The sequence below is a fragment of the Mustela nivalis genome (assembly GCF_964662115.1).
Source record: "Mustela nivalis genome assembly, chromosome: 2".
Lineage (NCBI taxonomy): Eukaryota > Metazoa > Chordata > Mammalia > Carnivora > Mustelidae > Mustela > Mustela nivalis.
In genome coordinates this window covers 90,514,109-90,540,022 of record NC_139021.1, presented here as the reverse complement: position 1 = coordinate 90,540,022, position 25,914 = coordinate 90,514,109, and the positions used below count along the sequence as shown (strand labels likewise).

Here is a 25,914-nt window from a genome sequence, read left to right as displayed (position 1 = left end):
TGTAATCTCCCTGCTTTTTTATTTTATTAAAATTTTATTTTACCTTTTTTGTGTGTGTTCAAAGATTCATTTTTTATGCACCAGACCCAGTGCTCCATGCTATACATGTCCTCCTTAATACCCACCATCAAGCTCATGTAACCCGCCCACTCCCATCCCCTATAAAAGCCTCAGTTTGTTTCTCAGAGTCTACAGTCTCTCATGGTTCATCTCCCCCTGTGATTTCCCCCAACTCACTTCTCCTCTCCATCTCCCTATGTTCTCTGTGTTATTCCTTATGCTTCACAAGTAAGTGAAACTATATGACAGTTGGCTCTCTGCTTGACTTATTTCACTCAGCATAATCTTCTTCAGTCATATCCATGTTGCTACAAAATTTGGGTAATCATCCTTTCTTATGGAGGCATAATATTCCATTGTATATATGGACCATATCTTCTTTATCCATTCGTCCGTTGAAGGGCATCTTGGTTCTTTCCTCAGTTTGGCAACCGTGACCATTGCTGCTATAAACATTGGGGTACAGATACCCTTCTTTTCACTACATCTGTATCTTTGGGGTAAATATCTAGTGGTGCAATGGCAGGGTCATAGGGAGGCTCTATTTTTAATTTCTTGAGGAATCTCCACACTGTTCTCCAAAGTGGCTGCACCAACTTGCATTCCCACCAACAGTGTAAGAGGGTTCCCTCCAACATGTGTTGGAGGGTTTCTCCACATCCCCTCCAACACATGTTGTTTCCTGTCTTGCTAATTTTGGCCCTTCTAACTGGTGTAAGGTGGTATCTCAGTGTGGTTTTGATTTGAATCTCCCTGATGGGTAATGGTGATGAACATTTTTTCCTGTGTTTTTTAGTCATTTATATGTCTTCTTTGGAGAAGTGTCTGTTCATGTCTTCTGCCCATTTTTGGATGCGATTATCTGTATTGTGTGTTGAGTTTGAGGAGTACTTTATAGATCTTGGGTATCAGCCCTTTGTAGTGTCATTTGCGAATATCCTCTCCCATTTTGTGGGTTGCCTCTTTCTTTGTTGACTGTTTTCTTGACTGAGCACAAGTTTTTGATCTTGATGAAGTCCTAAAAGTTCTTTTTTGCTTTTGTTTCCTTTGCCTTTGGAGACCTATCTTGGAAGAAGTTTCTGTGGCTGATGTCGAAGAGGTTACGGTCTATTTCTCCTCTAGCATTTTGATAGATTCCTGCATCACGTTGAGGTCTTTATCCATTTCAAGTTTATCTTGGTGTATGGTATAAGAGAGTGGTTGACTTTCATTCTTCTACACACAGCTGTCCTCTTTTCCCAGCACCATTTATTGAAGGGACTGTTTTCCACTAGATATTTTATTCTTGCTTTGTTGAAGATTATTTGACCATAGAGTGGAAGGTACATATCTGGACTCTCTACTTGGTTCCATTGTTCTGTATGTCTGTTTTTGTGCCAGTACCATGCTGTCTTGGTGATCACAGCTTTGTAGTAAAGCTTGAAATCAGGCAATGTGGTGCTTCCAGTTTTTTTTTTTTCAGCATTTCCTTAGCAATTTGTGGTCTCTTCTGGTTCCATAAAAATTTTAGGATTGTTTGTTCCAGCTCTTTGCGTAATGCTGATAGAAATTATGATCAGGATGGCATTGAAAGTATAGATTGCTCTGCACAGTAAAGGCATTTTAACAGTGTTTATTCTTTGATCCATGAGCATGGAATGCTTTTCCATCTTTTTGTGTCTTCAGTTTCTTTCATGAGCATTCTGTAGTTCCTAGAGTATACATCCTTTAAACTCTTTGGTTAAGTTTATTCCCAGGTAGGTATAGTAAATGGAATCGATTCTCTCATTTCCCTTTCTTTATTTTCATTTTTAGTGTATAAGAAAGCAGCCAATTTCTGTATACTGATGCTGTATCCTGCCACATTACTGAATTGCTCTGTGAGTTCTAGTAGTTTGGGAGTGGAGTTTTTTGGATTTTTCATATAAAGTATGTCATCTGTGAAGAGAGAGAGTTTGACTTCTTCTTTGCCAATTTGAATACCTTTTATTTCTTTTGTTTTCTGATTGCTGTTGCTAGGACTTCTAGTACTATGTTGAACAACAGTGGCGAGAGTAGGCATCCTTGTCATGTTCCTGATATCAGTGGGAAGGCTGTCAGTTTTTCGTCATTGAAAATGATAACTTCTGTGGGTTTTTCATAGATTTTATGAAGTTGAGGAATGTTCCCTCTGTCCTTATACTTTGAATTGTTTTAATCAGGAATGGATGCTGTATTTTGTCACCTGCTTTTTCTGCATTGAGAGGACCATGTGGTTCTTTTATTGATTTGTTCTATCACGTTGATTGATTTGTGGATGTCGAACCACCCTTGCATCTCAGGGAAAACAACTACCTGGTCATGGTGGGTAATCTTTTTAATGTACTTTTGGATCCTATTAGCTAGGATCTTGGTGAGAATCTTGGCATCCATATTCATCAGGGATATTGGTCTGAAATTCTCCTTTTTCATGTGGGGTCTTTGCCTGGTTTCGGGATCAGGGGAATGCTGGCTTCATAGAAAGAGTCTGGAAGTTTTCCTTCTCTATTTTTTGAAACAGCTTCAGGAGAGTAGGTATTATTTCCTTTTTGAATGTTAGGTAGAATTCTCCAGAGAATCCGTCAGGTCCTGACTCTTGTTTTTTTGGGAGGTTTTTGATCACTGCTTCAATTGGTCTGTTCAGGTTGTCAGTTTCTTCCTGATTCAGTTTTGGAAGTTTATAGATTTCTGGGAATGCATCCATTTCATCTAGATTGCTTAACTTATTGGCATATAACTGTTGATAGTTATTTCTGATGATTTTTTCTATTTCCTTGGTGTTAATCGTGATTGCTCCCTTTTCATTCATAATTTTAGTAATTTGGGTCCTGTCTCTTTTCTTTTGGATTAGCTTGGCCAGTGGTTTATTGATCTCATTGATTCTTTGAAAGAATCTGCTTCTAGTTTTTTTTGATATGTTCTGCTATTTCTTTAGGTCCTATCTCATTGATCTCTGCTTTGATCTTGATTATTTCCCTTCTTGTGTGTGGGGTTGGCTTAATTTGTTTTTTGATTCTCAGTTCTTTAGGGTTTAAAGAGAGCTGATGTATTTGGGATTTTTCAGTTTTTTTTGAGGGAGGCTTGGATGACTATGAATTTCCCCCTTAGGACCACCTTTGCTGTATCCTATAGGTTTTGGACTGATGTGTCTTCATTCTCCTTGGCTTATATGAATTGTTTTAAGTTGTTCTTTGATTTCCTGGTTGATCCAAACATTCTTGAGCAGGGTGGTCTTTAGCTTCCAAGTGTTTGAATTCCTTCCAAACTTTTTCTTGTGATTCAGTTCTTGTGGTTCAGTTTCAAAGCATTGTGGTCTGAGAATATGCAGGGAATAATCTCAGTCTTTTGGTATCTGTTAATTCCTGCTTTGTGACCCAGTATATACGGTCTGTTCTGGGGAAAGTGAGCTCAAGAAGAATGAGTATTCTGTTTTTTTAGGGTAGAATGTTCTTTATATATCTAAGAGGTTCATCTGGTTCAATATGTCATTCAGTGCTTTTGTTTCTTTATTGACTTTCTGCTTGGATGATATGTTACTGAGAGTGCTATGTTAAGATCTCCTACAATTAATGTATTCATATCAATATGACTATTTTGTTTATAAGGTTTTATTTATTTGACAAAGATCACAAGTAGGCAGAGAAGCAGGCAGAGAGAGAGGAGGAAGCAGGCTCCCTGATGCAGGGCTTGATCCCAGGACCCTGGGCAGAGGCTTTAAACCACTGAGCCACCCAGGCACCCCATGACTCTTTATTTTGATTAATGGTTGGCTTATATAGTTGTCTGCTCCCATATTGGGGGCATAAATATTTACAATTGTTAGGTACTCTTGGTGGATAGACACTTTAAGAATGATATAGTATCCTTCTGTATCTCTGACTACAGTCTTAAGCTTAAAATCTAATTTATCTGATATGAGAATTGCTATCGCAGCTTTCTTTTGAGGCCCATTGGCATGAAAGATGGTTCTCCATCCCTCCACTTTCAGTCTGGATATATCTTTAGGTTCCAAATGTGTCTGTTATAGACAGCATATGGCCGGGTCCTGTCATTTTAACTAGTCTGCCACCCAATGCTGTTTTATGGGAGCATTTAGGCCGTTCATGTTGAGAGTAATTATTGAAATATAAGTTTTTATTGATATCATGTTGTCCGTGTAATCCTTGTTTCTATGATTGTCTCTGTAAATTTCTGTTTTATGGCACTTGGGATCTTTCTTCTTTTATAGAACACCCCTTAACATTTCTTGTAGTGCCAGCTGTGTGGTCACATACCTTTTTAAATTTTGCGATTATTGGAAGCTCTTTATCTCTCCATCCATTTTGAATGTCAGCCTTGCTGGATAAGGTATTCTTGGCTGCATGTTCTTCTCACTTAGTGCCCTGAATGTCTTGCCAGCCCTTTCTGGCTTGTCAGATTTCTTTGGAAGATCTGACGTTATTCTGTTGGTCCTTCCTCTGTATGTAAGGGATCTCTTCCCCCTAGCTGTCATTAAGACCTCCTGTCTGAAATTATGATACGTGAATTTCACAGTTAAGTGTCTGGATTTCTTTCTGGATCATTGATCTTGGCGGGGTATCCTTTCTGCTTCTAGGTCACGAAACTTGTTCCATTCCCCAGATTGGGAAAATTTTCATCCAGAATTTATTCAGCTGTATCTTCTATTCTTCTTTCTTTCTCCACTCCCTCAGGGATCCCAATAATTCTGATGTTGGAATGTTTCATGGCATCATTTATTTCTCTAATTCTGTTTTCATGGCTTCTAAGCTGTTTGTTTCAGGGCTCCTGATCTTTCTTTTCTATCAGCTTGTCTTTTAGATCACTGATTCTGTCTTCTGCCTCAGTTAACCCAGCTGTTAGAGTATTTAGATTAGATTGGATCTCATTGATAGCATTTTAACTTCTGCCATATTGGCTCTTACTTCCACCCTTAGAGATTCTGTGTTGTCACTAACGGTCTTCTCCAACCTAGCCATTGCCTGGATAATTATTATCTTGAATTCCCTTTCCAACATACTGTTTATGTCCATATCCAATAGTTCTAATGGGGAGGGCACAGTCTCTGATTTTTTCCTCTGTTGGGTGTTCCTCCTTCTCGGTCATTTTGGCGAGAAGTTGTTGAGGGAATGTATAGCTGAATATATCAGCCACAATCGAGGCAGGGTACACCCTGGAAAGTTTTGGAGTAATCGGAAGTCCCCACCAGTAAAAAAGAGAGAGAGAGAGAGAAGAAAAATAAACACAGCCAGAAAGAGCCCCCAAAGTAAGATGTATAAGGTACATAAACAAATATTGACAGCATTTTAAAAGTTTCAGCTAGAAAAGGATAGATTTATGGGTTATTTATTAACTGAACCCAGACTAAGGAGGTAAAATATTTAAAACTGTTAACAAAACAACACACACAGATATACAGGAAAAAGACAAGAAGAACTGTAGAAAAAGACTCCTAGATGGCAAGAGATCTAGAAGGTAGCTGTTTAATATTTCAGTTTTCATGGAGTAATATGCCCATCTTGTGGCTTTGTTTTTTCCTTCATAGACATTGGTGGTTTGGTGAAATAAAGCCATTGCTCTAGTCCTGAATTTGAAAATATGGCTCAGTGTTTTTTGGTTTTTGTTTGTCTTACACTTTAAAAGTAAAATAGTCTAAGCTGTTACAACTTTTTAAATGTTAGTATTGTCAGTAATAGAGCTATCAGTTTTAGAACTATTTTCCCAGAAAGCTATATAAAGAAAGGGTGAAAAGTTTAGCAGTAACTAGGTTTAGCATTTTTATGGCACTTATGTAAAGAGAAACATTAATTTTACATTGTTTGCCTTGTTATTTTGGATGCTCATCAAGATCACTTGATTGAATTGTTTATAACTAGGAGGAAACATTTGTAACCATTTATTATAATACAAATTTATAGTAATCCTTGGGGAATGACTTCATAAGGGCAAGGGTACTCAGGTTCATTTAGGATTATTTTAAAAACTCAGTAGCAATATATTGTGGAGATAATGACTATAGTTACAGGAAAGTAGCAATGGTAGGTGAATAGAAACTTACAGCTTAGGATAATATTTCTAGGGTCCACCCCACAGGGTTGTACAAAGAGCTTTTCTTCTCACATAGCTTCGATGGAGGTTAATTAAAGTTTTATGTAATTCTCTCTAAAAACATAACTGAAATGATCATCATAGTCAACATTGAGTTTAAGATGGATTGCCTTGTTTAGTTTTCACAGCGATTCTGTGGGTAGGAACTACTGTTACCTCACTTTTATAGATGAGAAAATAGGGCTGGGGTCACATATCAAGTGGTTAGCAGAACTGGACTTTGGCAGTCTGATTCTTGTATCTGTGCCAGGATATGCTGCCTGTGTAGTTTATACTGCTGTGCAGCTTGGTGGTTAAAAGTGGCTTTGGTCTAGAAATTGAGGATTTGTCTCTTATAGCTTGTATGACTTTGGGTAGGTCATTTAACTTCTTTATATCCCAGTTCCTACAATGGTAAAATGGGTGCTTTTAGGATTAAATGGGATGATTTAATTTTGCTTAAAGTAGCATACAGTGTATGCTAAACAAGTGGTTATTGATAATCATAATAGTTGTAATAATGACTATTCTTGTTTCTTGTGATTTATGACAGCTCCATATTTTTGTGGCCCAAGATTTTCAAGCTTTTTTTTTTTTTTTTTAAATAAAGCACAGGACTGTGCTAGTATTCTATGGCTAGTGTTCTCTTAAGTTATAATATTTATTGCTTTTTCATTGTATGTCCGGAAGGATTAGTATGAATTAGTAAGTGAAAGATGTTTTGGTTTTACCAAGAGAGAGGTTACACAAATTGACAGTTAGCTTTAGAAGAGATGTCTCTAAAAAAAAATAGATGCCATTTTTTTCTGCTTCATCGTTTTGTGTGTGTGCATCCATGAGAGGGAGAGGGAGTACACAAGAATATATGTGCAATCTCCAGAACCAGAGAGAGGCTTCTGGGGACATTTACCTAATTTTTTCAAGACTTATGTGGTGGGACTGGGGGATGTTTCAATCTTGATGTTGTTGAGAACATGCGAGACCACAAGATCTATCCTTTGGAGAGGCCAGGCCAATAATTTTAGGAAAGGTGTGGTCAGTTAGAAGAACCATGGTTGGATTCTAGGGATTGGAGTTCACAGTGATGGCAAAGACCAGGTTTACTGAGAATGAAAGAGAAAACTTGAAATGCTAGGGGATTCTAGGCAGAGGGGAAGACATCTGTGTTAAGATTTTAAAAATAGAGTAGGGGTGAGAAGGTCTTAAGAAGGGGAGGTGTGAGAAGGACTAGTGGATCATGAATAATTTGCTGGGTTGGGCCCAGAGGTGAAGGGTGGGTCCCAAGAAACTGTTACATTCATGAGGAGAGTTATTCTCAAATGGAGGAACTCTCCAAGTGATGATTAAGTGGCATTCTGACATGGGAGAGGTAAGACCCTATTGTTTGGGGCGAGAATAGTAAAGGAGACTGACTGGGGAATGTGGGTGGTGCTGCTTCAGGGTTCTAGAAGAAAATAGTACTTTTAGTGCCATTTTTAAAGTAGGAACATAATTCCATTCTTTAAAAAGCATTAGAGAGTGTATGTTAATGGATTTGAGCTTTTATGAACGTTCTCGTCTTTGCCCATTTATTTGATGCAGTGTTCTAGGCTTGGGACAGAAATCTCAGTTATGGGAAAATACTTATTTTATAGTGATTTCCTTAGGATTGATTTATATCAGGATAACATTAATTAGGAATTTATATACATGATCTGTATTGCAGTTAATATTTGGTACAGTGCTTTCTTTTTAGTGTTTTCATTTTTTTTTTAAAAGATTTTATTTATTTATTTGACAGAGAGAAATCACAAGTAGATGAAGAGGCAGGCAGAGAGAGAGAGAGAGGGAAGCAGGCTCTCTGCTGAGCAGGGAGCCCGATGTGGGACTCGATCCCAGGACTCTGAGATCATGACCTGAGCCGAAGGCAGCGGCCTAACCCACTGAGCCACCCAGGCGCCCTAGTGTTTTCATTTTGACTAGTTTTTAAATTGAGCATTTTCTGGGGCAGAATGCTTCAAGGGAATTTGGTCTTAAAGATTAATTTGGAAAAAGTTTAATTTGAATATATGCAGTTGTTTTAATTATGGGCTTTTTACATTTACATTGACATTCTTTTGTATAGGAGTTAAAGTTCCTCGTAATTTTCGCTTGTTGGAAGAACTTGAAGAAGGACAAAAAGGAGTAGGCGATGGTACGGTTAGCTGGGGCCTTGAAGATGATGAAGATATGACACTTACAAGGTGGACAGGCATGATTATTGGGCCACCAAGGGTCAGTGCTATAAATTATATATATTTTTTATTACTTACTGTCATTTTAGAGTAAGAATTTTATTTTAAATTGATATTAAAATAATTATCACTTCTAACTGAAATAATTCCTCCCTTTTAATTTATTTGTATACATTTATTGATGCTTTCTGTGTATAGGATATAATGCTTGATTTTATGGAGGACTGGGGGGAAAAGATTGATATAGTCATTGCCCTCAAGGTGTTTGCAGTTTAGTGAAGGAGAAAAAATAAATACAAATGACAGATTCTAACTATGGCAGAGAAAGTTCACTACGGACTTCAGAATATGTTTCTTCTAGCTGGAATAATTGAGGAAGGCTGAACAGTGGAGGAAGTTGCCTTTGGAATGAGCCTTAAAGGACTGACTGGTAGGATTTCAGAAGGTGGTGATGGGGCTGGAGAACATTCCAGATAGAGAGGAGAAAAGGTGAGGAAATGGAGGGGTATTTGGGAAGAGCAAACAGTGTATTTTGACGTAATATGTTACTAATCTGCTGTGTGTGTAACCAAGGGTTTCTAAATTGGTTTGTATTGAGTGCACACTGCTGTTTGCCCTTTTGACATTTGACTTGCCTTGTAAATGCTATAGGTATTAATTTCTTCATACAGTATATAGAAAAGTCTCTGATTTTTGTATATTTTCTTTTGTTGGCAGCAGGCCCATTGTGTTTTATTCTTAGATCTTTCTCAAGGTTTTAAAGTTTTATTTTTACTGAAAATCTTTTCAGACTGGGAAATATTTTGTACATTGCATTCCTTACTCAAAGGTCCCATTTACTACACTCTTGGCAGTGAGTCTTTGAAATATGTAATATGTATTGTGTAATGTTTTGACTTGCTGGAAAGAACACTAATTTGAAGGGTTTTTTTTTTTTGTTTGTTTGTTTGTTTGTTTTAGTCTTTGGTTTTATATACTAATGCCTACCTTATGGGAGCATTTCAACTTTTGCTGTTGGGTAGGGTTTAGATTTCCTCTTGATTATTACAAAAGAAAAATGGATCCAGGTAATCAACAGTGTTAACTTTAGTGAGTGAATTAATGTATGTCTTATATTTTCTGGTATTCCTTTGCAAAATTTGAGCACAATACTAACCTAACAAACTCTGACTTCCTTCTACTGCTTTGATTTTTTCGTGAGATATTTGAGGAAGGAAATGTAGTACTGATTGTTAAGGTTCTTGATTTATTTTATAACTTGGTATTTGTAATGAAAACCATGATTTTATTGCCTATGAACATGATTACCATGTTTGGTTTAAAAAAAAGTAATTTATCAGCATTCTTAATGAATAGTTTGAAGATTTGACAGTCTAAACTTGGTAGAATATAAATTTGAAATTATTTAGATTTAGTTTTTCTCCAGGCACTACCTCCAGAGAACTTTAAACGTTAGGAATGTTTTGGAGCTTGTGTATGAGTTCCTCAGTGATTCTGTGGGCTGTCCCATAACATAAGCAAATATGGAAGAGCAACTCCCACTTGATCTCACACTTTTGGGGTCACCAGCAGGACTCCCTGGACTAGGTGTCTTTCCTGGTGTCACTAAACTGCAGGAAGCTCTTGTGTCCAGGCTGTGCCAGTGCATAGTGAAGGTTGCTCTGCTTGGGGAAGGAGATCTGGCTTGCTTGAAAAGGTCATGTAGACACAGTGCTGCCTTTGGCCATGCTAGACTTCTGTTCATTGGGCTTTTCCCTTTCTGGGGGTGGGGATCTTGGAACCTCTTCTCACTAACAGGCAAGAGGGGAGCGCCTCATAAAGGCACAGCGTCTTTCTAGCCAGCCAGTGAGTTCTGCCCTGCATCACCCACCCTCTCTCCACTTAATCTCTCTCACTGAGGCATGTGGGACCCGGTGGGGTGAGTGCTTGTACACTTGTTCAGTTGCCTTTTAATAAAATCTGCAGGGGTTGATGCTCATTTTAGTTGTTTTCTCTTTAGAAGGTGCCATGTTTAGAGCAGTTGGAGAATTAAATGGCTTACTTAGACAACAGGAAGGTGTCTGACTATAATATATATTAAGTAAATATTAGTTCCTTTTTTACTTTATTTTACTATTTTATTAGATAACAGAAGGATAGGGCTTTTTTTTTTTTTAAATTTAGAAGTTATAAAATTAGCCCATGGTGTCCAAAGCTAAGACAATGTTTATTTACTCTAAGCATTGAATTAGACCAAAAGGCTTAGTTTTTTTAACTTAAAAAAAAAAAAGTTGAGGTCTAATTTACATATAATGAAATGTACAAATCTTACCATGAATTTCCAAAAATATACCTGTTGCCTATACTCCAGATACAGAGCATTTCAGTTACCTCTGCCTCTTCCCACCTCCACCCCAGGCACTACTTCCTGCACCTTGGAGCAGATTTGCAGGTTATAGAACTTTGTGTAAGTGGAATCATGTAGTTTGTATTTACTGGTCTGCTTCTTTTGACTTAGTATCTTAGAGATTCACCTGTTTGTTCCATATAGTAAGAGTGTGTTTCTTTTTATTATTGTGTAGTATTTTACTCTATGGATATATACAGTATTTATCAGTTGTGTTCATGGTATTTGGATTTTATCTACTTTGTGCTTATTAGAAATAAAACTGCTATGAGCATTCTTTTAAAAGTCTTTTGTGAACAATGTTTGTTTCCATTTTGGTGGGGTGGGTAAAATGCTTAGGAATGGAATTGCTACATCATAGGGTATGTATACACTACTTTCTCCATAAGAAAATGCGAGATTGTTTCCAAAATGGTTATACCATCCTCTGCTCCCAGCAGAGTGTGAGTGTGGTTGTTTCCACATACAGTGAGTATTTCTAACATTGTAGCATTTCTTGGGGGCTATTATTTTTTAATGCAAGTTTTATAGACAGGCTAATGTATATCCAGATTGGAGAACCACAGACTGGATGATTTCCTTGAGGTCTCCCTGATTTTAGTCTTTCTATACATATCCAAAGCACTGGGCATGTTGTTAATGGATGTGTGCTGTTAAACTGGGATGACTTTTATATAGGTGTTTCTTTCGAAAGTGTCAGAATATTTAATAATTATATGTACAAGATTGTTGCATACATTTTAAATTTTAAATTACAGTAGTTTAATATCCCAGATCTGACCTCCACTTGGGAATAGCTCTTACTTAAGGGAAAGGAAGCTGTGGATCAGTTTGGGTAAGTGAAATCTATAGATGGTTAGCTTAATTTTTTTTTTTCCAGGTTTATGCAGGAACCAACAGGTATTAAATTTGTCACTTTCATTTATTTTTACTTTACTATTATTGATTGTACATTAATAAGTTAACCAAGTGAGCGAAAGCCATAAGGATAAAGAGTTAATTATAGCATGAAAATAAGCCCAAATAATCTGCAAGGATTTTAGTTTGGTAGCTTTAAAATAGTTGTTTAATAATATAGTGATGTTCAACTTCTTGATTAAGAAACTATTTTAAAATGATACAGAGACATAAATTTTGCTGTTGTATCTCTGAAAATGGAATTTAATGTACCTCAGAGTTAATGAAGTAATAGAAATATAATGCATGAAATAATTATGTTTTATTACAGTAAGATGGTATAATATGCTGTTTTCCCTTTGGCTAGAAGTTTCTGATTGCTCTGTAAGTGGAGTAACCGTGTAAATTATTGTCCAGCCAGTCCCTTTTGAGAGTGAATAAGTGTTGTTAATAATTAATACTGGGACAGTGGGAATAGATAGAATTGTTCTGGACAAATGGGAACCTGTATCTATGTGTGACACAAGTCAGTAGTCCCTCCCCATACAATATAAACGTTTTTTTAATTAAAGTCTGAATTTTTTTTCATTTTAATTTGTTATAGGCATTGTTTGTGCTACAAAAAGCAACTTCTGTCTCTTGATTTAACTTTATAGAATAATTTTGATATTATAAAATCTTGATTTTAAGTATGCTTGCTCCATTTTTTTGACCATAAAAGTCAAATAAATTTGAATGTGGAAAAGTAAATTCTTGATCATAAAGTAATGTCAGATATATTCATACTATACTTTTCTTCTTTAATTAGTAATTGAATATTATTATTATTATTATTATTATTTTTTTGCCTTCCAGACAAATTATGAAAACAGAATATATAGCCTGAAAGTAGAATGTGGACCTAAATACCCAGAAGCTCCTCCATCAGTTAGATTTGTAACCAAAATTAATATGAATGGAATTAATAATTCCAGTGGAATGGTAAGTTAAAATAGTCATTTTATTCCTATATAATGAATAATATATAGTCAGGAGAAAGTTAAAATTTAAAAAGGACTTTGTTTAGCTGGAAGTTTAAAAGAAATTAATCTTATGTTGTTTTTCTTGTATAAGTCAACCTATCCTTAAAAAACTTGTATGTACCAGCCTAGGTAGATGTTGACAACAGTTTTCTTAGGGTTTTATTAATTGCTTTAGTAGTCATATTTTAGTTGAATCCTTATTTGGTGAAAAGATGACCATTATTTCTCTTTGAATGTTGTTTTCTTTAAGGTTAAGGTACATTTGGTGAGTTTAAAAGGGTGAATATTCTTAAAGAGGAGGCTTTTCTTTGAGGGAAGGTATGTTTGTATTAGAACAAACAGGTTGGACATTGTTGTATGTTGAAAGCAAATCAAAATGACATGCTTGACCAGATTCACACAGGGAAGGCTGAATTTCAGTATGAGTAAGTTGTTAAGGTTCATGTTAAGACTTTTTAAAAAAATAAGTTATTTATTTATTTGACAGAGTGCAAGAGAGCACAAGCAGGGGGAGGGGCAGAGGGAGAGGAAAAAACAAATTCCCCCCTGAATAGGAAGCCCCATGCATGTGGAACTCAATCCCAGGACTCTTGGGATCATGGTTTGAGCTGAAGGCAGACTCTTAACCTACTGAGCCACTTAAGTGTCCCTCATGTTAAGACTTTTAAATCCAGGCTCTTGAGATACCATGTTGAGGGCATACTCACATGCAAAATACATGTTAGGTAGTGTAACAACAACAACATAATAGTAAAATGAACATTATCCATCTTAGGAAATAGAATGTTACCAATATCCTTAATTTCTTGTGTACTCCTCCTCATCCCATCCCTGTATTCCTTTTCCTCACCAATGGTAATTAACATCTTAAAAATTTTCTTTTATACTCATTTTTTTTTTTAAATTTTACCCAGTGTATCACATGTGTCTACCTATCCTTCCTCCTCCTTTTCTTCTTATCTACCTATATGCGTACCTTAATATATCATCTGTTAAAAATCGAGTTTATGGGACACTTGGGTAGTTCAGTCAGTTAAGCGTCTGCCTTCAGCTCAGGTCCCAGGGTCTTGGGATTGAGTCTCACATCAGACTTCTTGCTTGGTGGTGGGGAATCTGTTTCTCCCTCTTCCTCTGCCTCCTCCCCACTGCTTACAGGTACATGTACTCTCTCTCTCTCTGACAAATAAATGAAACAACAGCAACAAAAAACCCCGAAAAAGCCATAAGTTTATTCCAGTACCTTCAATTCTATTTCAGCACGATAGGGTATATTCCATATTTCATCTTCTCCACATTTGTAATTCCCTCTGGCTACAAGTTGAGCCCTGGACATAGAGCTAGCTGTCTAGCCTCTAACCTCAGTCAAATATGCAGGCCCACAGCTAGGACCCAGAATGGCTGGTGTCTCCCTGCTGGGTGTATTGGATGAAAGCATGACCCTGATAGGAAGAAGGTAGATGGGTCATTGGAAATCTCAGCTGTGGGCCTCCTGGGTCACTTCTGAACCTCCCTATCTGGTACATGCCAATTAGAAGCTGGGTTCTGAGAGTCCTTCCTGTCAGTCTGTCAGTCTTTGCAATTTACTGGGAACATTTAGTTTATTTAATATACAATATATTAATATATTTGGTTTAATAAGTTATCTTATTTTGTGGTTTCTGATTTCCTGTGTGGTTTTTGTTTCTTGTCTACTTTTGAAATGGTTCTCAACTTTTAAATTCTGTTTCTGTTCTTTCAGTAGTTATTCTGGAAATTATAATGTGCATACCTAACTATTTCTATGTCCGGTGATAAGAGATATTATAAGAAGTAGGATTATAAAACATTTTGAATTTACAGAAACAATACTGTTTAGGGAATTCTTTTGTGACACATAGTATTACCTTTATGAGGAAGAAATTTAACAAAAATATTTCTGTTTTTGTTAGAGAAAAATTTCTCTACCAGGAGTAGCTGTTCTTCTCAACTGCTGGTTTGTTTTCATATTATAGACTGTAAATTAAGTAATTAATGGTGGGCTCTGCATTGTTGTAGGAACTAGGAAGTTCAGGATTAAATTTCAGGAACACCTCTGATGAGTTTATCTGATCTCATGGGTGTCTTATCTACTTTTTGACATTTTTGTCTCTTTTTCTATTTTTCTTCCCTTTCCTGTCTACTGTTAAGTCCTGTAAGTCTTTGTTGGAAATGTAACTTTGAGTCAAGTCTTATTTTTCTGTTTACATTGCCACTAAATGAACGTTGACCATCATCTCGTGTCTTGAAATAATCTCTGATTTTGCTTTCTTACTTCCTCCAGTCTTTCCAGAGCAAGGAGCCAGAGGATCTTTCTAAAATACAAATTGTGTCATGTCACTTCTGTGCTGTAATACCCATGAATGATTTCAGCCACATTGTGCATGCCTTTTGCTATGGCTTATTGGTACTCACAGGGTACACACTGTCTCACACACCTTTCATTTTGCCTTAGGACTGTTGTACTGTCTTTTCTTCCAGTCTGGACATATCCACTCTGGCGAATACTTACAGATGCTTCATTTCTCAGTGTAAATGTCACTCTCTTAGACAAGTCCTTCCTGATTCTCCAGTCTGAATTCTGTCCCTTTTTTTACTCTGAAAATCTTTTCTCTGATAATCTTTTATTCTGATAATAGCAGTTACTATAAATTTATTACCACTTTTCTCTTGGTTTTCATTTTTGGTGCCTTGTTTAAAAAGATTATTTATTTATTTATTTGAGAGACAGAGAGGGCGTGCACAACCAAGGGGGAGTGTCAGAGTCAGGAGAAGCAGACTCCCTGCCAAGAAGGGAGCCCAATGCTGGGACTCCATCCTAAGAACCCAGGATTATGACCTGAGCAGAAGGCAAAGGCTTAACCGACTAAGCCATCCAGGCATCCTCATTTTTGGCGATTTTATTCATTCATTCATTCATTCATTTATTTATTATTATTATTTTTTAAAGATTTTATTTATTTATTTGACAGACAGAGATCACAAGTAGGCAGAGAGGCAGGCTGAAAGAGAGAGAGGAAGAAGCAGGCTCCCTGCCGAGCAGAGAGCCTGATGTGGGACTTGATCCCAGGACCCTGGGATCATGACCTGAGCCGAAGGCAGCGGCTTAACCCACTGAGCCACCCAGGCACCCCATTGGAGTTTTTTTAAAAGAAATATTTTTAACATATAGACAAGTTTCAGAAAATGATATAACCAATATCTTCCATTTTCCCTTGTCAGATTTTAGCTTGTTGGTCTTATCTGTAATAGCTCGTTTCTTTCTTTCTTTTTTTTTTTAAGGGAGACTATATTATAAATAGTTAAGTCTGTGTTCCTTTCCCAAGTTTCCCCTTCCACTTTCCTCAGAGGTAGTCTTATCTTGAATTTCATGTTTATCATTTCTGAACATGATTGTTTTGTTTTTACTATGCATGTGTGTGTATATACTTCTGTTTTGTATCACTTTTGTTAGTGATTTTTGAGCTTCATTCATGTTGAGTCATTTAAATTAGATTGTTCTTTTTAATACTCTCTTTGTCACCTGCTGGACATTTAGGCTATTTTCAGTTTTCCCTGAAAAGATTGCTACTGTGGACGTTCCTGTACATGTATTCTTTTACCCTAGGGCAATGTTTCTCAAGACTTGGTTGTTGGTTCCTTGGTTTGTTGGTTCCAGTATGTTATAGATCAGTACTTTTGTAAGATACAATAAAAAATACTAAGAAAATAAAATTCAAAAAGATAAAATACAAGCTTGGATTTTTTAAATAAAAATTTCTCTGTCAAATTATCATAGAACTCTTGAAACACTTACTCTCAATTTCAGTGTTTATCTTGAGGTACACCAGCAAAAAATTAGTTCAAGGCCTAGTGTCATTCCATGAAACATGCTTAGAGTAGCACTGTTCTAGGACATACACCCAGAAGTGGAATGTCTGCTGAGGTGTGGGGCTTGACTTCAACTTGATATAATACTGCCATCTTACTCTCCATAGGGCTATATCCATGTCTGTCCTCTTAGCTGTGTGTAACAGTACCCTGTGATCGTACATCTCACCAACATTTCATGTCGGCAATCTGGAAACAGAATAATACGGATTTTAATTATTAGAGTGTAGAGAGTAGAGATAGGGTGAATACACAGGACATCAGTTTTTCTCTTGAATTTAAGAATTTAAAGTATTACTTTCATAACTAGGAAATAAATAGCCATAATCTCACATTGACCATTGGTGATATGCTGGCATAATTTTATATTATATATTTTGAGGTTATTTAAGTACCTGATGAATTATGGGTGTTGCTTTAGTAATTTTGGTGTGTATCTATTTTATACAATAGGCAGAATTATTCCTTGGGGCGTTTAGCACTATAAAGCATAAATTGTAGTTCTTTATGTTATGAGGTATCAAGTTTTAGAGGTTATTGTATATTATAGAATGGTAAGATGCAGATTTGTTCTGACATAATATTTTCCCATGCTCTTTTCCCCCTCTTCTCTCTTCTTCATCCCCCAGCCCCCCACTTTTTTTTTTGGTGTATTCTGTTGGTATTTTACAGGATTTGCAGTCTTTTTGTTTATTTAACTGTCATGTAACTTTACAGCTGTAAGTGTTGGTTTCTGCTTTGGAAAGAGCTTGGTATTTTCTTTACTTGTAAACTCCTGTTTGCTAACGGAGTCTACTTAAAATAGGCTAAGGGGCTTGCTACTCAGTAAGTTAAAGCATTAGAGTAATCACTTTAAATACGTCTTAACATTGGGGTGCCTGGGTGGCTCAGTGGGTTAAAACCTCTGCCTTTGGCTCAGGTCATGATCCTGGGGTCCTGGGAATTGAGCCCTGCCTTGGGCTCTCTGCTCAGTGGGAAGCCTGCTTCCCCCTTTCTCTGCCTGCCTCTCTGCCTACTTGTGATCTCTGTCAAATAAATAAAATCTTTAAAAAATAAAAAAATAAAAAAAATACATCTTAATATTATAATATTATTGTTTCAGTTACTTGCAAGAGAATTATTTAAAAATTTTCTTTTCTGTTTTAGGCAGTTTATTGTGATATAATTTGCATACCATACAATTCAGTCAGTGCATATAATTCAGTGTTTTTTAGTATTCACAGGGCTGTGGACGCATTACCACAATCTAAGTTTTTAGAACATTTTTGTTCCTCTCAGAGGAGACCCCATGTCCATTAGTTTAGTTGTCACTTTCTGTCCTGCCTTCCAACGTTTAATCTTTCAGTTTTTATAGATTTGCCTATTCTGGACTTTCATATAAATGGAATAATTTTTTTTGTGACTAGCTCCTTTAACCGAACATAATATTTTCTTTCTTTCTTTCTTTCTTTCTTTTTTTTTTTTTTTAAAGATTTGTTTATTTATTTGACAGACAGAGATAACAAGTAGGCAGAGAGGCAGGCAGAGAGAGAGAGAGGAGGAAGCAGGCTTCCCGCTGAGCAGCGAGCCTGATGTGGGGTTTGATCCCAGGACCCTGGGATCATGACCTGAGCCAAAGGCAGAGGCTTTAACCCACTGAGTCACCCAGGCACCCCCCTGAACATAATATTTTCAAAGTTCATCTGTGTTGTAGCATATATCAGTACTTTATTGTTTTTTATTGTTGAATAATAATAATTCCATTATAAGGATATATCACATTTTATTTATCAATTCATCACCTGACAGATGTTTGGGTTTTTCTGCTTTTGGCTATCATGAACGTTGCTACTGTGAATTTGTGTACAAGGTTAAATGGGTAAATCTTTTCATTTCTCTTGGGTGTATACCTAGGAATAGAATTGCTGGGTCATATGATGACTGACTATATGTTTAACTTCTTGAGGTATAGTCAGACTGTTTTTCAAAGTGAACATTACATTTTGCATTCTTTCCAGCAGTGTATATTGAGAGATTCTTGGCTTTTTATTAATTGAGTTGTAAGAGTTATTTATATACAGAACAGGAGCCTGTTATCAAATAATATGATTTGCAAGTATTTTTTTTTTCCATTCTTTGAGTTGCCTCTGCTTTCTTAAGGGTATGGTTTGCAATGAAAAATTTAAGTTTTGATGTAGCCAGTTTATCTGCTTTTTCTTTTGTTGTATGCCTGTTAGGCATTAGATACTTAGGAAAACATTGCCAAATGCCATGTCATGAAGATTTACTCCTGTTTTCTTTTTTTTAATAGCTTAAGCTCTTAATTTAGATCTATGATCCATTTGGAGTTAATCTTCATATATGATGTGAGTTAATGGTTAAACTTCATTCCTTTGCTTGTGGATATCTAGTTATCCCAATACCATTTATTAAAGAGACTATTCTTTGTGTGTTTTTCTGACACCTTTGTCAATAGGTTAGTTGTCCATATATGCATGGATTTACTTTTCTGCTCTCATTTGTAGTCCATTGGTCCAGTGTCATTCCTTATGTAAGAACCATCCTTCTTGATTACTGTACCTTTGTAGTAAGTTTTAAAATTGGAAAAACTTTGTTACCTTTTTTTTTTTTTTTCCCTTTACAATGTTTGGGCTATTCTGGGTTCCTTGTTTTCATATGAATTTTAGGATAACCTTGTTCATTTCTACAAAAACATAAAAAGTGCCAGGAAGTTGAAATTTTGATAGGGTCTTTATTAGATTTGTAGACCACTTTGAGGGAGTATTGACATCCTAGCAGTATAGGTCTTCTGATCCATGTATAAGGGGAAGTCTTTCCATTTATTTAGGTCTAAGTTTTCAACAGTATTTTATAGTTTTTTTTTTATAGCAGTCCTATACTTCTTTTGTTAAATTTATATCTGTGCATTTTATTCTTTCCCATTTGTAAATGGCATTGTTTTCTTAATTTTATTTCTAGGTTGCTTATTGCAAGTATATAGACATGGTTTTTATAAATCAATTCTATATCCTGCAACTTATCTTTATTAGCTCTGCTAGTTTCTTTAATGGATACCTTAGGATTTTCTATATACAAGATCATTTCACCTGCAAACAGAGATTGATCTATTCATTCTTTGTAGTCTGATGCCTCTTATTTCATTTTCTTGCCTGATTGCCTGGCTGGAACCTCTAGTACCATGTTGAGTAGTAGTGATGATTAAGTATGATGTTAGCTGTAGGTTTTTATAGATCCCCCTTTTCAGGCTGAGGAAGTTCCTTCTGTTCCTGGTTTCTTAAGTGTTTTATTTATCATGAAAAGTTGGATTTTTATAGATACCTTTTTTTGCTAATTGGAATAATTATGGTTGTTGTTCTCTGTTAATACGGTGTATTATATTGGCTGGCTTTTAAAATCCTGAGCCAAACCTGCAGTTCTGGGATAAATCCCACTTGGTTGGAATCTTTTTTATGCGTTACTGCAGATCAGCCACAGATGGGTATTTATCAAGTCTTTTGTAAGCCTGTGAACAGCCCTGTACATATGTGCTCTTAAGGATTCCCAGGGATATGTTGGAACTTTTCAAAGCCCCTATGGACATCTCATTTCCCAGTTTTTCCTCTGAAATATTTTGATCACCTTCCTGTTCGTATTGTTTCCCCAGGCAGCAGAGATGTTAAAACAATTGACACTGATTATTTTTGACAAATGCCTGGGGTAGGTGTGGATGTGGGTGGGCAGAGGAATAGGTGGTACTCAGTGCGTGAATTTTGAGGTCAGAAAAAGAAAAACCCTGTGGGTGGGATTTTTCTGGGAACTGCCGGACAGGTCCAGTGGTGTCAGTTATATGGGAATAAGGCTTTGAAGGAGCTGTAGTCCGTTCTGTCAGTCTTTTACAATGGAAGGTTAGTTTAGTATTGTGCAAAGAAAACACTGGTAAGAAAAATCCAAAAGCAGAAATTAGGTTCTCAGCTTTTTCCTAAATCCTATTTAAGATAATTGCCCAGGTTCTGGGTAGTGGGCCTTGGAGATAGAGAGGAACCTTCAGATCTTATCTCATCAAGAAGCAATTGGCAGGGCGCCTAGGTGGCTCAGTGGGTTAAAGCCTCTGCCTTCAGCTCGGGTCATGATCTCAGGGTCCTGGGATCGAGCCCCATATCGGGCTCTCTGCTCTGCGGGGAGCCTGCCTCCTCCTCTCTCTCTGCCTACTTGTGGTCTCTCTCTGTCAAATAAATAAATAAAAAATCTTAAAAAAAAAAAAAAAGAAGCAATTGGCAAATATGTTTATATATTTTACATATATTACATATATGGCAAATATGTAGTTATTTAATGTAATGTTTGCTTATTTCTGATGTCCAAAATTAACTACATGTTTATTGTAAGATACAGAAAAGCACACACACACGACACACATTTTTAGGAAATAACCTGTTACAGAAGCACTATTGTTCCTAAGTTGTCGCGCTCTCCCTGCCTGCAGAGATGACGCAACACCAACACACACACAGGTCAATGCACAAGCTCTTGTTTATTCGCTGGTGGATCTTTCTCTTCCCTTTCTTTCTCCTTCCCCTGCAGGGAAGTTCCCTTGCCTTATATAGGGCATAACAGCCAATCACAGAGGTGTTCACGTGAACAGGAGGTATCTGGGGCTTGTAGGCAGTGGTGGCATAACAGCCAATCACAGAGATGTTCACGTGACGAGCATGAGGTCACGTGTGGCCAGGGCGGATGTTTTTCAGGCTGGCCGTGCTGCTCGGGCTACATAGCCCGGGCCTTCTTAGGGGCGCGACCCCGACACTAAGTATGATATGAACCTGTAGTTTCATAATGTTCTCTTTTGTGAAAGTAGAGCCAAGCTATGAATTTTAAAATCACTTCTTTTCATTAAGGTAGGTTTAATAAGTTGGTGTCATAGTACTTTAATTTAAACTTTGTAGTTAATTCTGCTCTTTTCTCCCCATTTTAGGTGGATGCACGGAGCATACCAGTGTTAGCAAAATGGCAAAATTCATATAGCATTAAAGTTGTACTTCAAGAGCTAAGACGTCTAATGATGTCCAAAGAAAATATGAAGCTTCCACAGCCACCAGAAGGACAAACATACAACAATTAATTTTAGTGGATCTCAAACTTGTCTTAAATCAACAACCTTCTACTCATGTTAATGTCTTGATTAAATATCACAATGCAAAATACCCACACATTAAGTAAAAGAATTCCAGCTGGTAAACATGACCTGGACATTTGTAAGAATATATTTAATATATGTACACCATTATGTTTTCCGGTTACAGGAGGAAAAACGCAGCACAATTTTTTTTTTTCTCTTGTTAAGGCACTATCATTTAAGCATAAACCTGGAGTACTCAAAATAGAATTCAGGTTTACAAGATGAAAGCATGGAGAGAAGAATCAGACGCTGTGGAAGCATGTGTGTTTCTGAAAAGTAAAAACAAATTTCAAGAGGAAAAACAGAAATGGCATGCTTTGTCCATCTTAGTGAAAGAGCTTCAGTTGAAATTGTCTAAAGTAGCAGGTACAATGAATATTGTCACAAATTGTGTTAATTTTTGAAGCCGTGTGGGTGCTGACTACTAGTAGTATCAAAAAAATGTCAGGATTGTTTTGATACCTGTATTTATAATAAAAAGTGTTGTGGGGGAGGTCGATGAATTTCTGTTAAAAGCCGTTCCTGTGTGTTACATGTAACAGACATGGTAAATATTTGTTTACAGTCTTTGACAAACCATGCATTTAAGTGAAATCAACAAAAGGAAATAGGTGTATGGGTATGTGATTTTGAGATTAAAGTTAGTCTTAAAATGTAAATAAAATGTGGAACATGTCCTCAGAAACCGTGCCATTTCTATTATATTGATGTGGTATATGTATAGTACCTTGCTGAGGTATCAAAAATTGAAATTATTGTAGCTATTCATCTATAAACACCTTTATTATCCTATTTTGTATACTTCTTGTGAATTAGAATTTGCAGAGTGTTTGAGAGAACAAATTACCTAATTAGTTTAATTTCATTTTTGGAGAAAGAGGAATTGCAAGTACTATATTTTAAATTTTAGTTGGCCAGAAATACTATTTAAAAATGTTTGGATTCTAGAAGTTCTTACAGAATTATAAATTGCAAATTATCCAAATACACATTCCATTCTCTTTGAAACTTCTTTTTTCTATAATTTTCTGTGACATTTCTTCCCCCAATGCTTCTGGTTGGGATTAATTTTATCCAATTACTCTTAACCTCCACTTTGACAAATAGAAATTCTTAATTGAAAGCTCATTTATGTTTTCCCTTTACCAAAATGACTCAAGGCTTTAAGTCACTGTTTTTCATTTCAAAGCACTGGGTATACTACTTTGTTAAAAATGTTTTTTTCTTACAAATTCCCTGAAGAAAATAGAGTGGTGGTCAGGTATCAAGGACAAATTTCTTAAAGATGCCCTGACATGTTTTTATCAAGTCATTCACAGTTAGAGCTCTGAGCTACTTTTCCTTGGTTAATAATGAAAGTTAGTGACAGTTTGTCTAAACTTACTAATTTCAACATGGCTATTTTTAATTATCAGAGATGTCTAAAATGCTTTCAGATGACACATAGAAATGATATACCCACAAATTAGTGCATGTGTAATTTATTAAAGTAGGTTTGAAATGAATTATTATCTTGGCATACTTCTTAAAAATTTTGAATTGTTGAACTTGATTTACAGTGACTTCATATGTAAAACCATTACTGGTAGTGTAAATTAGTTTAACAGCTTCTTTTCCACTTTGGAAATGTGTCTTGTCATACAGTGTAGCTAATAACCATTTGAATGTTAAATTATATTGGTAGGCTGAGAATCTGGGTACCTTGATCACTTATTCTCTTTCCTTTTCCCATATCCACTATTGTGAAGGGTTCTCCCCCCAAGTATATGTTGTCTGAGTTAGCTGAGGTGTTTATTTCCTCTGTTTTGTTTTTGGGACTGTGGATCTCTGCAGAAATCTGCATGCTAATTAGTTTCCAAAGCAGAATCCATTTTGCATGTAACAATCAAGATATACATGGCAATCTTAAAACACACTGGTTGATTATAGAAAGAGCTAATATAGAGCTGCTTTTAATTCTAGTAACATTTCTAAGACCACATTTTGAAGCAATCTTTCCTTTGTTTTCTAAAGTGGCTAGGGTTATAGGAGTGTATGGTATTAAATGAACTGTAAAATTGCCTTTGAAATTTGTTTAAAAGACTAGCAGTTGCGACCCTAGGGGATGATCAGTAAATTTAATAAAGATTACAAAAATGAAATTCTTGTCCTATTAGGTCAATGTTATGCTTTAATGGTTTTAGTTACTTTTTCAGAATTGCTGGTTTTAACATTTTTTCTAATATTTTGAAGTGATGGCATTTGTTTATGGGTTAAGTGTTAATTTCAGAATTACGGAACATTAACATTTGTAAGGGTAGTGCTGTAGAAGAAATTTGTAATTTCAAATTATCCTTTTAAAAGAATTTATCACACTTCAGTTTGAGTAAGTGCTTGGAGAATACATTAGTTTTACTTACAGCTGGTTTATTAATCTGGATTACTTAATGCCAATTCATTGATTTAAATATTTCCCACTATGTGTAATTTTATTGATAAATACATGTGAAATTAATATTGTTTTGAAAATTTAGAGGATACAACTGGAAAATATTAGTACATGATCCTTAATAGATTCGGTGTGTATGGCTTTGGATAGTTTTGGTAGGTGCATCATGGAATTACAGTCTGGTCAAAACTATGTTAACCCTTTTAATGAGCACATTACTGTGTTCTTACATACAGTTTAAAGAATGTAAGTACATATAATAAAGTCTAGTATATGGGGTTTGATAGGTGTTTAAGGAATTTTTTTCCCCGATTTCATTTTAGAAGTATTTTTTAGACCTATGTGTAGAATCATAGTATTGTTTATTGCTGGGAAGGATCTAAAAGGCACTGAGTTTACCCCTCTGCTAAGTATCAGTGTAATTTTCCAGTATCAACTTGATTTGTTTTTTGTTATTTTCACAAAATGATTCCATTTCTCACAATTTTGGAAGGTATGTGTATTTTGTATATAAAATAGGAACATCATAAAAAGGAATGGATGCACTGTACTACAGAATTGATATGAGCATTGGCAGTTAATTCCCATCCATTACTGTGTTTACTAAAAAGTGGGAAATGTATGGAAATAAAGTATCTTTTATGCCTTATAGAAGTTATATTATGAGTGGATGGAAATCTTAACCATAGTTCACACTGAAAATTTTCTTTTAAAATATAGTGGGAAATTGAAAATAAAAGATATGCCATATGCATTTCCTGAGAGAAAAATTTGAAGGTATTTGGTGATATAGAAAATGATGTCAAAGCCATCACTTTGTGGAATAAGGGAGTTTTGGGAACTCATGGAGTGAGTACATGATTAAAAAAAACAAAAACAAAAAACAAACAGTAGAAATGAGGAGGTTGCCATGGTGTTTACATCCTTAGTTGGATATTCTCACCAAAAAAAAGTTCCTAAGGGTTGGCTTCATCTCATTTCCCATGTAGTCTTTAAGAGTATTTTTGGCAAGTTCATTAGGAAATCAACAGTCAAAGCCAGATAGATCTCATTTTCTTAACTTAAAAGGTTCCAGGAATCATTCATCCTAAAATGAGTAACTGACCAAATACCATGTAAGATTTGTACAGTGATCCATTGGCTGCTCAGTGTAGACTTACGGGAATTCTTTTGTCTTGTCCTTATTCAGTTATGAGCAGATGTTTATCTGGAAGTTTTTGCAGCCAAGAAATTGCACAAAAATGGAGTTAGTATTTTACCCGCAAAGGAGGACTAATAGTTGGCACTAAGAATCCAATAGTAATGAGAAACCTGTAGTCAGTAAAGAAGCAAATAGTTACTGAGTTGAAAGTAAAGACTTCAGTTTGTCCAGTGCAGTAATTGGATAATTGAAAAAAAATTTTGTTCAAAGATTATAAAGAAGTGCTGTTAACAATTGATTTTATATTCTTCATATAGTATAATTGCTTTAAAAAAAACCAGATAACAAAGTAATCTGGAAAATTTGCAATATAATGTGAGTTTTAACAGGATAATTTCATATTAAAATGTAGTAAAACTTGTTTTGATAATTAATGTCATTTTTGGGGGTCTGAAGATGACTCCTTTTCCAGTCAACAAACATGGTAATTGTAAATGCATTATTATTATAATGGTGGGATGAATTATAGTTTAGCAGCCTTTGACAGGGAAAAAGGTAGATTTTCTTCACAGTTGATAACTGACAAAGAAATGTAATATTGTTATACTCCTTTTCAAGCCACATTGGCCAAGTAATGATTGTCAGA

At 35.8% G+C, this 25,914-nt stretch overlaps 1 protein-coding gene across 3 annotated transcripts in view; it reads left to right on the top strand.

Annotated features, from left to right (window-relative positions):
• UBE2V2 (ubiquitin conjugating enzyme E2 V2) overlaps positions 1–23,840 on the top strand; it is a gene marked incomplete at its 5' end in the record, with an annotated part of 53,894 nt that extends 30,054 nt beyond the window's left edge. For 2 of the 3 annotated variants that reach the window (XM_082718868.1, XM_082718869.1), the window contains 3 exons: positions 8,246–8,394; positions 12,493–12,618; positions 21,496–23,840. In XM_082718868.1, coding sequence (XP_082574994.1) covers positions 8,246–8,394; positions 12,493–12,618; positions 21,496–21,642 — 422 coding nt within the window. In that variant the 3' untranslated portion in view covers positions 21,643–23,840. Of the gene's footprint in view, positions 1–8,245; positions 8,395–12,492; positions 12,619–21,495 lie in introns of those variants that run through there. The other variant, XM_082718867.1, reaches the window with a different exon arrangement.
• Positions 23,841–25,914: the final 2,074 nt, after the last annotated feature.